The sequence below is a fragment of the Lolium rigidum genome, chromosome 1, assembly GCF_022539505.1.
Source record: "Lolium rigidum isolate FL_2022 chromosome 1, APGP_CSIRO_Lrig_0.1, whole genome shotgun sequence".
In the NCBI taxonomy this organism is placed as follows: Eukaryota; Viridiplantae; Streptophyta; class Magnoliopsida; order Poales; family Poaceae; genus Lolium; species Lolium rigidum.
The window spans coordinates 330,039,129-330,054,523 of NC_061508.1; the positions used below are offsets into that span (position 1 = coordinate 330,039,129).

Consider the following 15,395-nt stretch of genomic DNA (forward strand, 5'->3'; position numbering starts at 1 on the left):
TGATTCTCGCGGTGCTAGGGTTTATGGTTTCCAATCAACAAAAGGGGATTATGGTGCTAACTGCAAGGCGTAAATAACGGAAGAAATGGCGTACAGCCATGCAGAACTGCCATGGAAAGTTTGTGGGATATTTTATGTTCAGGCCCGGTAAATACTCTTCCAAGCCTTCGACGCTGGTCGTTCAGCTGGATATAGTCCCACCTCGGAACATTAGGAGCGTTACTACCAGTTTATATAGCGAAGTTTGGCAAGAGCGATCGCCGAGTTCGGTGGCGCGAACTTGTAACCCAGATGTTGAGGGGGCAAACTGCTGGGCCCGGTCGTGTCGGCCCTATACCCAATTACAAGAGGGGAGCAGTACCGCAGCTGGCGTCTGGGCTCGGTCGTGTCAGCCCTTCACCCAATTACAAGTGGGGAGATGCAGCTGTCTTTTTTTTCTCAAAATCAAGGAAATGAAAGGTGACCGTGTACATTTCTTTATCGACAACATATCTCTTCTTTATCATATCAAAAACATCTATGGATCTCATATACATTTTTCCCGTGTTTCTACACATTATTATTACAGGGTGATGGTGCACGCATACAACCATCAGCTACAAAATTCCTAAAAGAACAAAAGAAGTATAGACAGTGAAATTAAAGTTCAAACTGTCAGTCTATGATCAGCATCATCAGCAAGACTCAAGACTATGACTATTCAGCGGTTGATAGATTGATATGTTACAGTTTACCTTCTTGGAGTGTCATGGTAGCAGGTGCCTGGACTGAACTTTACATCCTGGTAAATCATGCGTCAACCAAAACTCATCAGCATGAACTACTCGAGGCTTGTTCAGGTCAGGCTTCATGGTCCTCAGCCTGAGTCCAGCAAGACGATTTGCTGACGCCCAAAAAACTTGTTTCTTCTGTTCCCAGTGAGTCACAAGGCTGAGCTGCAATGGCATGCTGCTGTAGTTGCTTATTATGCCAAAGATCTTGTAGCACTCAACTTCTTGGCCCAACAGCCGATCTCTGCCAGACCTAGCTAAATGCCAAAGACCATGTTGTGAACAATGATCTTGCAGTTCAGCTATCCAACCACGCCGAGCTCATTGACATGTTAAGCATAACTCTCCCAGTAAGCTTAGTTGAAGAAATAGGTCGACGTAAGAACTTCTCTCACATTGAAATTCCCTTGTGGCGGACAGGGAGGAAATTCTACTGTCGGGAATAACGTCTGAAACTCTTCCAATAACTGGATTCAAGATGAGAATATAAAGAGCATTAGCATTAGGGAATAAGCGATCATCAATGATACAGTTGAAGAACAAAGTATTGCTTAAGGGCACTAGATAGAGGAGTTCTGGCGACATACATTTTCAAGAATTGGCATGCTGTACAGCTCCACGAATTGCTCTCTCAAGATCTGATTCATTGTATCGACATCACACGCATGCACCCAAAATGAGTCATGCACCCCTGCAGCCAAAGCACATTCACGAAAGGCAATATAAATTGCTTATGGAAAATCATCATAATCACAAGTAACGAAAGCACAAAGCTTTTGAAGTCAACATCCAAAATCAACTTAATTTGCATTATGTATTTGCTGTTTGTTTGATACATCAAAGAGATCGTGATGACGTGATCAGATTCTTTCACACTAGAAATATATCATATGTTCATAGAAAGCTTAGATTCTAGCCAACTTGTCATCTGTGGGCCCTAAGAGGACACTTATTCTTGTTCTGGCATAAATAATAGGTAAAAAAGTGTGCTTTAGGAATGTGGTCCCTTTGCAAATACTGAGTATTTAGCACTAATGACACAAAACTTAAAGCGAATGAATAGCTAGTAGATCTTAGCACAATACCAAGAAACAGCACCTGCCATTCATGATTCACCAGAAACTTTGTTTTACATCGACCCTATTCTTATCTAATACTCCCTCCGTGCTAAAATAAATGTCTTGGTTTTGTCTAGATGCGGATGTATCTAGATACCTTTTAGTTATATAGATACATCCGTATCTAGAAAAAATTGAGACACTTATTTTCGAACGGAGGGAGTATTTATGAACAGAACACATTGTCTCAACAGCGATGCACAGAATGGTAAAACAATGCAAAGAAGAAGGTGCTGCCTGATTGCACATTCACACCACGGTAGCAGGTATAACATTCTTTTTCAGGGCTGGTAAAGGTCAACATGGACATGACATATATATGAAGTTCAATTTTAGCAAAATGTAGTAGATCATAGGCAGTAATGCAGTTTGTTTTACTTTCATTGGAATGACAGCAAGTTGGTCAGAACTGGAAGGAGATTTGCCTAAATATTTATGCTAGCAATGGAATCAGAAATGAGAACATACCTGCAAAATGAAGACCGGCCTCTTTACAAGTAATTGCCGTCATCATCATATGTGAACTATCAAGAGAGTGCACAAAATTTGGTGGAAAAGCTGCTTTTTGCCGTTGGACTGCAATCTGAAATTTGACGACAGAGAAATTAACCATGATAATAGAATAGGCAAGAAACCAATGAATAAAGTATTACTCACTGCATCGCCTTCCTTTCGTAAAGCCAGGCATTGCAAGGAAGTTCGTATCTGCATGATAGTGAAACAGATAACACAAATGGAGTTTACAAAATCATAATGAAAAAATAGTAGCAGTGTCTGGAAGGAAGCAACTAAATTTTTTAACTTCAATGTGTCTCAACCATTCCTAAAAGCCCCTTCCACAAGTTGGACATACTTTTTCGAAAGGATTATACAAAAATAGGAACATATATGATTCAGATCAAATTACAATAAGCTCGCGATTGTATCACTGAACAGAATAATTATGTTCTTCAAGTGGCAGTGCAGTGATGTTTCGAAAGGTGCATAACCAACATGACATTTACACAGATGAGTAAGAATGTTCCCTCGAGAAAACAAAGTAAAAAATGCGCAATGAACACATATGAAGAATCCAGGTATAGTGCTTGCTTAGTAAAGATATACAAAAAAGAACAATCTGCACATATATTGCAACAGATAATAAGTAGCTCACCATATAGTTTTTATATTTCTTGTAGGGCTGAACAACTGGAAGACCAACAGCACTTGTCCATCTGACTGGTTGATTTTTTGAAGCAATCATCTATGAGGAATTGAAACACAGTCAAAACTGTTGATATCTCAAGTCAGCTACCAAAGACGCATGTATAGATGGAAGTGTAGCGCCACAAGTTAAAACTGGATGCATGTCAACTTTTATATCAGTGGAAAAATCATGTTTCAACACACAATATGATTGTATACCTTTGCACAGTCACCAAGCCATGCCATTATACCACGGGCAGATTGGAACATTTGTCCTAGTGCATCCAAAGTTACCTTCATCATAAATTCAACAGTCACACCTTGTCTTTGTCTCCAACGCAATCAATAGGGAGTCACAATAAACACCAGTCTGTCAGATGCGAGTAAAGCACTTACCCTGGTAGCATAGCGCGACACATCATAGAGCAATTTGTCATCTGTAATGTGCCCTTTCTCTTGAAGTCTCTTCATAATCTGCTGGCGAGCACCGATAAATGTGACACCATAAACTGACGTCATCACTGTCTGCTTGACCAGCTTCCTATCCACCTGTAAGCTACCAATGTCCAGATCTTCAACTGTTTTGTAAAGAAAGTACATAAAGAAGAATATTTCTTTAGTTTAGGCAGAGAGGGGAGGGAGAAGGCTAACCTGGTCGACTAAAGCCCTTGCTAATGGAACATTTGGGTCAGTAGCAGGATCCTTCATCGAGTCCTCTCGTACGACATCCAGTACCCTTCAGTCATGTTTAAGCCAAAGCATTATCAAACTATATCCTTAGTGCCACTCAGCACTAGAGAAATGCATTGCGAAATCAATAATCTAGGAACTGGGTTAACTGTCAGATGCCACATAAGCTAAATATTATAACCTACTAAGGCGACACATAAGCTAAATGCTACAATGTATTAACGCAATTTAACGATTGCACAAAAGGAGAACTGGGCATCGCTCAGTGGCTAGACTGTGGGGCACCTGGCAGCTATTTCTGAGTAGATATCTGCAGGTTTCGCTCCAGGAACCAAGTTAACAGCTGCCGCGCCCATCTGTACAAAACAAGTGCCAAGTGTTCATATATGGATAATTCCAGTACAGAATTTCATGCAAAAAGCATGCAAACAAACAAGGATGTTTTGTGACCTCGTCAGTTACTGATAAATTGCAGGCAGTAAGAAATTTATGTTGAAATATAAAATATTGACTATATACTTGACCATAGAATTACATATAAGCACAAAGCGCCAGTTCTATTTTACAATAGAGAAAAACTTACGTAGTCTCTTCCAAGAGCGGCATAGTGCTGTAAGCCATTGCATGAACCATCCTGATAGATGAAAATATGACCAACAATTAGTAATGCTGGTTGGGCACAGTTATGTCAAACCAACTGCTGCCATAACTAAATACTAGAGCATCATGCAATTACTATGTTGAGAAGTCCCTGTTGTTCAATGCTCCGCTCTCATCTAGGCTTAATATAATTACAACTTTTCTTATTAAATTCAGTGCTTATGGATTTACGGGGGAGGGGTACGAGTCTAGGCCCAATTCCCAAAACACAAGCTTCACAAGGACATATAACTTAGATTTGGAAATGGCCTTCCTCAAAAACGTAAGAAAAATAAACATTGTCAGCTGCATAAGGAGACAAATCTTAGATTAAGAACAAGTCCTTGCTCAAAAACGTAAGAAAAATAAACATTGTCAGCTAGTGGAGAGTCTATGCATGTGCATAGACTTTATACCAAAAGCCAGCACAACCAGATTAGAAGTCACAGAATATACTCCCACCGTTCACTAATGTAATACCTTTAGATATTTTAGTGGACTGGATACATACCAAAATGAGTGAACCTACACACCAAAGTGTGTCTAGATACATGCATTTACAAAAGAAGCTAAAAGGTCTTACACTAGTGAATGGAGGGAGTAACAAGAATAAGTTGGTGTGCTCCTCCATACTAAAAGGAGTAACAGTGACAAAAGCTGCCTGTGGGGGCTATATCATTTGATCAAGAGGAGACTTGTAATACTAAGATAATACGATAAAAGAAACAAAAATGCTCGCATTTGATTAACTGAATTTTCAAAGTGAAACTTATTGTGCATATGTTGGCATCTCTAGCAAAAGCATGACTCGTTGACTGATACCCTTGCCGCACATAATATCAAGCTTTTACCTCAATTAATGAATGTACCTAGAACTAGGATATAGAGCTTCTATTTGTCTGCCTACAGGTGATGATTTAAGTAATGCTGAAACCTGCGCAAGTGTGCGGTGTGCCTCATTCTCAACAAAGGCAATACCTGATGAATGGGTAGGTGAGAGACAGCATGATGAGGTGATGAACTTTTTAAGGCATCAGAAAGATCCATGCATGCAGCTAAACATTGAAAAGGATCCTCGGCATTAATCCACCAATGGTTCCCGTCAACAGGATTTGCTGCTGAATCAAATATATCTGGCAACTGATTCTCCACAAATGCTAGCTTGCTCTCATGAGAAAGCTTTTCTATGCCTCCACCATATTTGTTAGCCAAATGTATCTTCAACCAGCGTAAACCAGATTTTCCAAGTGGCCGCCCTTCAGCATACTCTAGAACACCCCGGCATAGATCTGAACTTAGGTGACTCAAATGTGGATGCATAGGATATGCACGACCACGAAAATCCAGATTATGAGGATAATAGAAGCCATCCTCCTCTCTCATTTTACGAGCAACCTATTCAGGAAAGTGGAGAAATGTATAGCTTCAGTAATACCATAACATATTAGAAAATGTGATCGCAGTATCGAAGTAAGAAGAAGGCCTATTTATAATACGTACAGAGAGTTTTAGTTCTGTATCGCATCGCTCAGCATGCAGTTCGCGGTTAGTTTTATTTGTTTTCTTTAAACTCCACTTCCACTTCTGGATTTCATCTGGGTCCTCTGTTTCAGGTCGTTCAGGTAGAGGAATCTATACAGCACAAACAAGTAGTTAAAAACACATGTGGCCACTAGAGCATATTATGGAAGACTGAAAGGAACAAAGTAGTCACGATGCCCTAATTAACCATATGCACTTGACTCACATTTCCCTTATCAACGAGTCCTGCAATCCCCCCGCCACGACTCCAAATAGTCTCAACAACATCATGTACTCTTCTATTAACCCTCCATTTAGTACTCCCAAGGATATCTAAGGCCTGCCAACATGACAATACTTCATAGTTCAGACTGCTTTCATTCAATAAAAAATAAAAAAATAAGCAAGCACAGACAAATAAACATCAATGAAATAATCGTAAAGAGAATGATGAATGTTTGAATCATGTTGTTACGAAACTAACACTCATTATAGCAAGAGAGAACTTGTAAAAATGTTGATGATGTGGCACTATCCCAAGAAAAACGTGTTCAGAAATATAAACGTAGACTGTGTTGAATATGCGTGGCCAGCACACCTCAAATACTTTCCGTAGCTGTTTTCTTGGAACTCTCTTAATGGCTTCCTTCTGGTCCTTCGCACCATGTGTCCGCATAACATACGAAGGCAGAAAAAGGTGTCCACCTTTATCATACCTGAAACAGTAATGGTTGGACAATGATCACCAGATAAAAGATGCAATTACTTATGTCATCTAATTAAAACATACGCCCTCCGTTCGGAAATAAGTGTTGCAGATTTGTCTAGATTCGTGTGTATCTAAACGCGTCTAGGTACATGCGAATCTAGACAAAGCTGCGACACTTATTTCCAAACAGAGGAAGTATATAGCTAATTTGATTCTTGATGAACTTGAATAATGAATACCCAACATAATAACTAACTGGAAAGGACAAATGCATGAATCACTAGCATCGTAGCATACCCCTTCCATTTTGTAGGAGGTACCAACATAGGTAGATAGGGTATCTCCACATGTCTAGCCTGCAAAAAATTCGAACTTTCAAAAACTTGAGAAGCATTTCTATTGAACAGGCAAAAACAGTACCTCAAACAGAAATAAGAAATCTGCAATGGCGAGAGCATTGTAAGTAAATGTATGACAAAACGCAATCTTTTAACACTAGAGAAAATCTAGATTATAGAAGAAGTAAAAGGAAAGAACTGTGTATGTAGTCTTTTTTTTTTTGGTAGGTCAAGCATCTATATCCAGCAAGAAAAGAACAGCATAGCAGTGCAAAACAAACTTACTGTGCTTTCAAACCCCTCATGCACAAGTGGATCACACTCTATCACGAAGTGCTTCTTCTTTAGTCTCCTGCGCTTTGAACAGAACTGTCAGAACACATAGAACCAATATAAAGCAAGCACATGATACTGACACAACAGGGCATGTCAGTGCGAACACACAGCACGCAACAAAGGCAAACAGTGGACATAAGTGTGCAACCCTACCCATTTTCTACTATAGGCTTTCGCAGTACATGCTTAAATGCAGGTCGAAAATCAGGAGAACTGTCCGGTGTTTGGTCAGCGGGTGACCGCACGAACGCTGAATCCAATAACAATTCAATCAGGCGAGTTCCTAACTGCAGTCACAAAAGGAGGATTATGTTTTCAAAACGTGCAACAGAAAACTCTGTAGTTTTAGGTACACTGTGCAGGTATCAAACCTTCACTTGGGCTTCTGTGCCCCATTCCTCCAATTCAATTTCCTGTTGCACGAGCTTCTGTGCTTCAGTCAATTTCCGCCTCCTCACCAAACTCTTAACAAGCTTCCGGCATTTGGCCTGCTCCTTGTCTAACGCTGGATCATTTTTGCTCCTAGACTTTTTCCTAGTCTTCTGAAAGAAAGCCTGGACTTTGAACTGCAGAACAAAAACTAGCATATTCAGCGCATGTAGAAATCAACTCCCCCTAGAGGAAACATTGTGTGATCAAAACTGAAGTGGAAAAGTGAAGAATATCATTGAGTTTATCCTAATGAACGTGATCAAACTGCAGTCATTCACAACATATACAAATCTAGTGCACAAGAAGAATAGTTGAGGCTCAAGCTAAAGGAAGATGAATGCGTAACCAAGCTTTATCCATACATATTAAAACATCACAGACATGATTTACAATCTGGCAATCCACCATCATGTCACTGCCAGAAACCTATTTTCAAACGGAGTAACATTGCGGTGTCATCTCCATTTGATGATCAACACACACTATGACTACAGGATCCTAAAGGATTAACTAGGCCAATAACTTTATTCAGGGGCCACATCACCACACAATTAGGAGATAAGCAAAATTCTAACTCGTCACACATGCACCAACTGCATAATGTCCTCTATATGCATTGCCAAACTTCTGATTTGACATGTCAATTTGAAGCCAAATTATTGGCCAATGCGATGGAAAGACTGTCATAAAACATTGCATTCCATCTGTGCACAAGAAGAATAGCTGAGGCTCAATCTGCATTCCAGCTACCACATCAACACACAATTATTAGGAGATAAAAAAATAACTCGTGACACATGCAACAACTGCATAATGTCCTCCGATTGTTGAAACCATGCATGCCAAACTTGTGATTTGACATGTCAATTTCAAGCCATTGAGATGGAAAGACTGCCACAAAACATCACATTCCATCTACCTTGATAACTACACTAAGGTCACACATCAGTAAGCCTACATTGTTGTCAACGAGCTATATGTGAATTCATAGGAACTATGAAAGCAGTATAGGTTGACCCTAAGCATGAAAGTGGGCCAGTACTAACTAACCTCGCGCTCAACAGCCTCGCCGATGGAGTGCGCTGCCTGCACGACGCGGACGCTGCCGCACCCGTCCTTGCTGGACATGAGGAGCCCCATCATCTTGTGCATGACGATGACGGCGAGCTTCTCCGCGGGGAGCAGGAGCAGGTACTTGGCGTAGACGTGCTTGACCCGCTTGCGTCGCTGCAGGTCCTGGTCCCTGGCGACGGCGTCCCGCAGCGGCTCGAACCAGCCGAGGAAGAGCGCCTTGACGTAGGGCAGCGAGGGCGCGAGGTTGCGGTCGAGCATCTCGCGCTCCAGCGCGCGGTACTCCTCGGCGGCGCGCGCCCACGCCTCCGTCTCCGCCTTGACCTGCCGCTGCCGCAGCCGCCGCGCCGCCCGCCCGCGGTCGACGACCCGCTCCAGCTCCTCCACCACCCGCGCCTCCAGCTCGGCCTCCTCCGCCGCCCGCGCCTCCAGCTCGGCCTCCGCCTGCGCGGCGGAGTCCGGGTGGGGGATCTGGTGGGGGTCGGCGGGGGAGCTGAGGAACGCGAAGAGGTCGAGCCAGTCGAAGCCGTCGATGGCGGGAGTCGGTGGCGGCGGGAGCGGCGGGGGGACGATGGAGAGGGAGGTGACGGGGCGAGGCGGGGGCGCGACGGCGACCATGGGCGGCGGCGGGGAGAGGCGGCGCAGGCGGGGCCGCGGCGGGGGCGCGCAGGTGGAGATGGGGGAGAGGAGGAGCGGCATGCGCGGGTCTGGGCTGCGCTCCGGCGGCCGGAATTTGGTGGGAGAAACCTCGGTAGAACCTTGGCTTGTTGGAGGGAGGAGACGACTCAGCTGGAAGGTGATAAGGAAGGAAGAAGAATAGGGGAACTAATATCGCTGGCGGGGAGTGCTCGCGTGGCCGTTGGATCGGCTCGCGGATTGTGTCGGACGGCGGCGATGCGTGCCAACTTCGCGACTCGAATTGTAAACGTGGAGGAGTGTGGCTGGCCATGGATAAGGCTGTGTTCTTCTTGGTAAGTTTTCTGCCGGTTTAGGACAGCTCTATCCTAACTTAATTCCCTAATTCAGAGAGGGGAAGAAGTACTTGATGAAATTTCATGGACACCATGTTCTGCGCACATGCAGGGTATGGAATCGACCACATGGATAGGTTGTTTAGAAAACTAGGCGTGTAATTAGAGCGTCTCAAGCACTACTCGTGCCAGAAAAGAATCATTCCGCATAAACCGGGAGGCCACGTGGTTCTAGAGTTCTTACCAGTCCACCTGGAGAAATCATCAATCATCATCCTAGAAGTGAAAGAAACGGCATTTTCATCATTTTAATTTTCACTGTGAAATTCATTATAACTCAAAATATATGAGTATATGGCGTCCTTTAGTACATTGAAGAAAGTATATATTTTATACTGTAACTTTTATTCGAGTTCGTTTTGAATAATGAATACTAGAAAAACTTTTAAACTTTTTTGGTATTTCCTTTATTTGCAAAATGTTATCAAGCAAACAAAAAATATTGTCACATCGGTATCCAAACAAATTAATTGTTTCTACAAATAACTTTTGCAGTGCTGCATTTTGTTACAAGAAGACCCATTGGACATGTTATAAGCAGTATCTTTATTGAACGCTCCTTCTTTATAAGATTAAGCTAACAAAATTGATCAAAAAATTACTAGCAATTGTTGATTTGCATGTCGAGCTTCGCTTGGTCATCAAATTCTAGCCGGGCCAATCCATTTATACTAAACAATTTTACTTCTTCTTAATTCTTCTGTCACTAAATATATATTTTTTTCCTTGATATACATTATTTGACATACTATCTTGAATAATAATTTTATTTTTATTAGGAATGCATACACGCTAATTATATTAAGGTACATGTTAGTCATGCTAAGAAATTCGTCGTTAAAGAATCATTTTTGGCACTAAACATTAACTCTATAGTTTGTCAAAAGAAACTTTTTCCTATTATCTTTGGGATGTATATATGTCGTTATAATGGATTCCGCTATGAATATAAGAAAGCTTGTATCATCATATTGCTTTATGTATCTTCTTGCAAAATATTACTAAATATAAGAAAAACTTGGGCAATGTTCTAGAGTGTGTGAATACTACATACAACTCGAGAAAGATTTCTCGAGTACAAGAATATCAAGTTTTATGTGAAATCGGTAGATAATTCTAGATTGTATAAAGTATCAACTAGTAGTTTGTCCTTGAACCTGGAGGTGGCGTTTTGGCTCATAGGAGCAAATGCTCCTATTATACAAAATAATTAAAAAACAATTTTAAAAATGTCAAAAAATTCTGACATAAATTTTTTGTTGTACATCGTGACATTCTATGTTAGTGCACAAGTTTTCATGGAGAAACAACATTTTATGTGGCGTGTACAAAAAAGATAAAAAAATGTTCTGTATGTAGTCGTGTTATAGCATCAAAATTTGTCTTTTTTACTGGAGCCACAAATTTTTGTAGTTTTTTTGGAAAACCTGTGTACAAACATAAAATGTGTAGATGTACATAAAAAAATTAGTTTAGAATTTTTTGAAACTTCGAAATGTAGATTCACACAATGGGAGCAAATGCTCCTATGAGCCAAAGTGAATATCCCCTTGAACCTCGCCTTCTCTCTTATTGTCGGTCAATAGCTAGCATCAACATATGTGTGCTTTATATTTAATATCAAGAGGGTTCGTAATATCAAAGGGTAATTAGAGTACATAATAGGGTTGTTCACTTGATTTCCCAATGATTTATCTCTAGAAAATAAGAAGTGTAAACCTGCTTAAATTGTTTATCTATCTAGTTCCGTGATCTCGGGTTCTCTCCTATTCATTTGAAACCAATCCAATCCTCCCAAACAAAACCAAAGCAATTTGTTAATATTTGTGTATTCATGTAATAGTTTCCAAAAGCATATGCTTCTATGGTACCCCTTGTCCATGTGCCCATGTGTGTAGGCTGACCCCTGGGTAAGCACCACTATTGCTGTTGGGCATACACCTGGCCGTCATTGTCATGTTATGTCTTCTTCTCATTGTTCGATTATAATGAAACAATTCATATTGGTTATAACCGCATGAACAAGTGTTGATTTCCTTTCATCAATAAAGGTCGATGACTTTTTCCACTTTGATGGCGTCATGGAGGGGCTCGAACCAGCCAAGGAAGAGCAACTTGATGCAGGGCAGCGCGAGGGCGAGGTTTCGTTCGAGCATCTCCCGCTTGAGCAGGCGGTACTTCTCGGCAGCGCGCACCCAGGCCTCCATCCCGACCTTGACCTGCAACTGTCGTCGGTGCTCCGCCCTCCTCGCTCGCCCCCGCTCCACAAACCCTCTATAGCTCCTTCACCACCCGCATTTCCAGCACCTCCTCCACCTGCGCGGCATCTAGCTCCTCCCTCTCCGGCTGGGGGATCTAGTAGGAGTCGGCGGGGGAGTTGAGGAATGTAAAGAGGTCAAGCTAGTCGAAGCCTTCGGTGGAGGGGGTCTAGTGGGAGCGGCGGGGCTCCGATGGAGAGGGGGGGAGGAGCGTGAAGGGGCGAGGCGGGGGCGCGACGGCGACCATGGGCGGCAGCGGGGAGAGGTGGAGGAGGCGGGGGCGCACACATGGAGATGGGGGAGAAGAGGAGCGGCATGCGCGGGATTGGGCTCGGGATTGCGCTTCGGCGGTCGGAATTTGGTGGGAGTAGCTGAGGAGCAGGGGAAACCTCGGTAGAACCTTGGAGGGAGGATACGACGGGGAGGTAGTAAGGAAGAAGGGGAAATGTCACGGACTTTATCTTTGTTGGATATCATGTGAGATTCTATGCATGTTCGTCTTGTCTGAAGTAAGTGCGATTTCATGATCAAATGGTTTGACTATGCATATGTTAGAGAAGAACATTGGGCCGCTAACTAAAGCCATGTATCATGGTGGAAGTTTCAGTTTGGACATACAACCTCAACCTCTTATGAGAATATTAATCGTTGTTGAATGCTTAAGCATTAAAAGAGGATTCCATTATCTCGTTGTCTATGTTGTCCCGGTATGGATGTCTAAGTTGAGAATAATCAAAAGCGAGAAATCCAATGCGTGCTTTCTCCTTAGACACTTGTACAGGGCGGCATAGAGGTACCCCTTTGTGACACTTGGTTGAAACATATGTTATGCGATGATAATCGGTGTCTTCCGAGCTAAGTAGGACAAGGTGCGAGCACTATTAGTACTCTATGCATGAGACATGCAACTTGTAGGAAGTATTATGCATAGCACATATGAATTATTACTACCGTTGACAAAATTGTTTCTATATTTTCAAAACAAAAGCTCTAGCACAAAAATAGTAATCAATGCTTCCCTCTGCGAAGGACCAATCTTTTACTTTATGTTGAGTCAGTTTACCCACTTATTTCTATCTTAGAAGCAAACACTTGTGTTAACTGTGTGCATTGATTCTTACATGTTTACTTATTGCACCTGTTATATTACTCTATGTTGACAAATATCTATGAGATATACATGTTACAAGTTGAACGCAATCGCTGAAACTTAATCATCCTTTGTGTTGCTTCAATGCATTCTACTTTGAATTTATTGCTTATGAGTTAGCTCTTATGCAACTCTTATTGATACTTGTTTGAAAGTACTATTCATGAAAAGTTTTGCTATATGATTCATTTGTTTAGTCATTATCTTTGTTAGCAATCTTTTGTTCAGATCACTCCATTCATCTCATATGCTTTACAATAATGTTGATCAAGATTATGTTGGTAGCATGTCACTTCAGAAATTATTTGTGTTATCGTTTACCTACTCGAGGACGAGTAGGAACTAAGCTTGGGGATGCTTGATACGTCTCAAACGTATCCATAATTTCTTATGTTCCATGCTACTTTTATTACAATACTTGAATGTTTTATACATACTTTACAGCGATTATTATACATTTTCCGGCACTAACCTATTGACAAGATGCCGAAGTGCCGGTTGTTGTTTTCTAGCTGTTTTTGGTTTTCGAAATCCTAGTAAGGAAATATTCTCGAATTGGACGAAATCAACGCCCGGGGGCCTATTTTTACACGAAGCTTCCAGAAGACCGAGGGAGGTACGAAGTGGGGCCACGAGGCGCCGACACAACAGGGCGGCGCGGCCTGGCCCCTGGCCGCGCGGCCCTGGTGTGTGGGGACCTCGTGCCGCCACCTGACCTACCCTTCCGCCTACATATATCCTTCGTCGCGAAACCCCCTGTACCGAGAGCCACGATACGGAAAAACTTCCAGAGACGCCGCCGTCGCGAATCCCATCTCGGGGGATTCAGGAGATCGCCTCCGGCACCCTGCCGGAGAGGGGAATCATCACCGGAGGGGCTCTACATCATCATGCCCGCCTCCGGATTGATGCGTGAGTAGTTCATCCTTGGACTATGAGTCCATAGCAGTAGCTAGATGGTTGTCTTCTCCGCTTGTGCTATCATTGTTTAGATCTTGTGAGCTGCCTAACATGATCAAGATCATCTATTTGTAATGCTACATGTTGTGTTTGGCGGGATCCGATGAATATAGAATATTATGTTAAGTTGATTATCAATCTATCATATATGTGTTGTTTATGTTCTTGCATGCTCTCCGTTGCTAGTAGAGGCTCGGCCAAGTTGATACTTGTAACTCCAAGAGGGAGTAATTATGTTCGATAGTGGGTTCATGCCTCCATTTAATCTGGGACGATGTGACGAAAGTTCTAAGGTTGTGGATGTGCTTGTTGCTACTAGGGATAAAACATTGATGCTTTGTCTAAGGATATTTGTGTTGATTACATTACGCACCATACTTAATGCAATTATCTCGTTGTTTACAACTTAATACCGGAAGGGGTTCGGATGATAACCCGAAGGTGGATTATTTAGGCATAGATGCATGCTGGATAGCGGTCTATGTACTTTGTCGTAATGCCCTGATTAAATCACATAGTAATCATCGTTGATATTTATTGAATCTTTATTTGTCAATTGCCCGCCTGTAATTTGTTCACCCAGCATGTTAGTTATTTTATTGGAGAGACACCACTAGTGAACTGTGGACCCCGGTCCATTCTTTTACACCTGAATACATTCTACTGCTTTTACTGTTCTTTGCAAACAAACACCATCTTCCACTCGATACGCTTAATCCTTTGTTTTCAGCAAGCCGGTGAGATTGACAACCTCACTGTTACGTTGGGGCAAAGTACTTTGATTGTGTTGTGCAGGTTCCACGTTGGCGCCGGTTTAACTGGTGTTGCACCGCACTACATTCCTCCACCAACAACCTTCACGTGCTTCTTGGCTCCTACTGGTTCGATAACCTTGGTTTCTTACTGAGGGAAAACTTGCTGCTGTGCGCATCACACCTTCCTCTTGGGGTTCCCAACGGACGTGTACATCTACGCGCATCAATGATGAATAACAATCTGAACATAAACCTTGGTTCAATGGTTTCACTCAATAGCATCAATAACAAGTAGAAATCAATACCGGGAGAGTTTCCCCTATCAAACAATCAAGATCCAACCCTAATTGTTACAGCGGTGACGAGGTGCGGCGGTGGAGATGGCGGTGTAGATGGTAGAGATGATGATGATGATGATCCCAATGATGTCCA

General features: G+C 42.3%; 1 protein-coding gene across 1 annotated transcript; it reads right to left on the minus strand.

The window, feature by feature from the left end:
• Positions 1-1,058: 1,058 nt before the first annotated feature.
• Positions 1,059-9,565, minus strand: LOC124699624 (DNA-directed RNA polymerase 3B, chloroplastic-like). Its single transcript, XM_047231901.1, has 19 exons — positions 8,789-9,565; positions 7,678-7,872; positions 7,460-7,593; positions 7,256-7,322; positions 6,930-6,988; positions 6,522-6,639; positions 6,150-6,263; positions 5,903-6,034; positions 5,381-5,797; positions 4,347-4,397; positions 4,049-4,119; positions 3,725-3,809; positions 3,470-3,622; positions 3,293-3,367; positions 3,042-3,131; positions 2,546-2,593; positions 2,357-2,471; positions 1,358-1,461; positions 1,059-1,237 (listed from the first exon to the last, which is right to left on the minus strand). Exons 1-19 carry the CDS (start codon positions 9,506-9,508, stop codon positions 1,127-1,129), a joined length of 2,859 nt encoding a protein of 952 aa, XP_047087857.1. The 5' UTR covers positions 9,509-9,565; the 3' UTR covers positions 1,059-1,126.
• Positions 9,566-15,395: the final 5,830 nt, after the last annotated feature.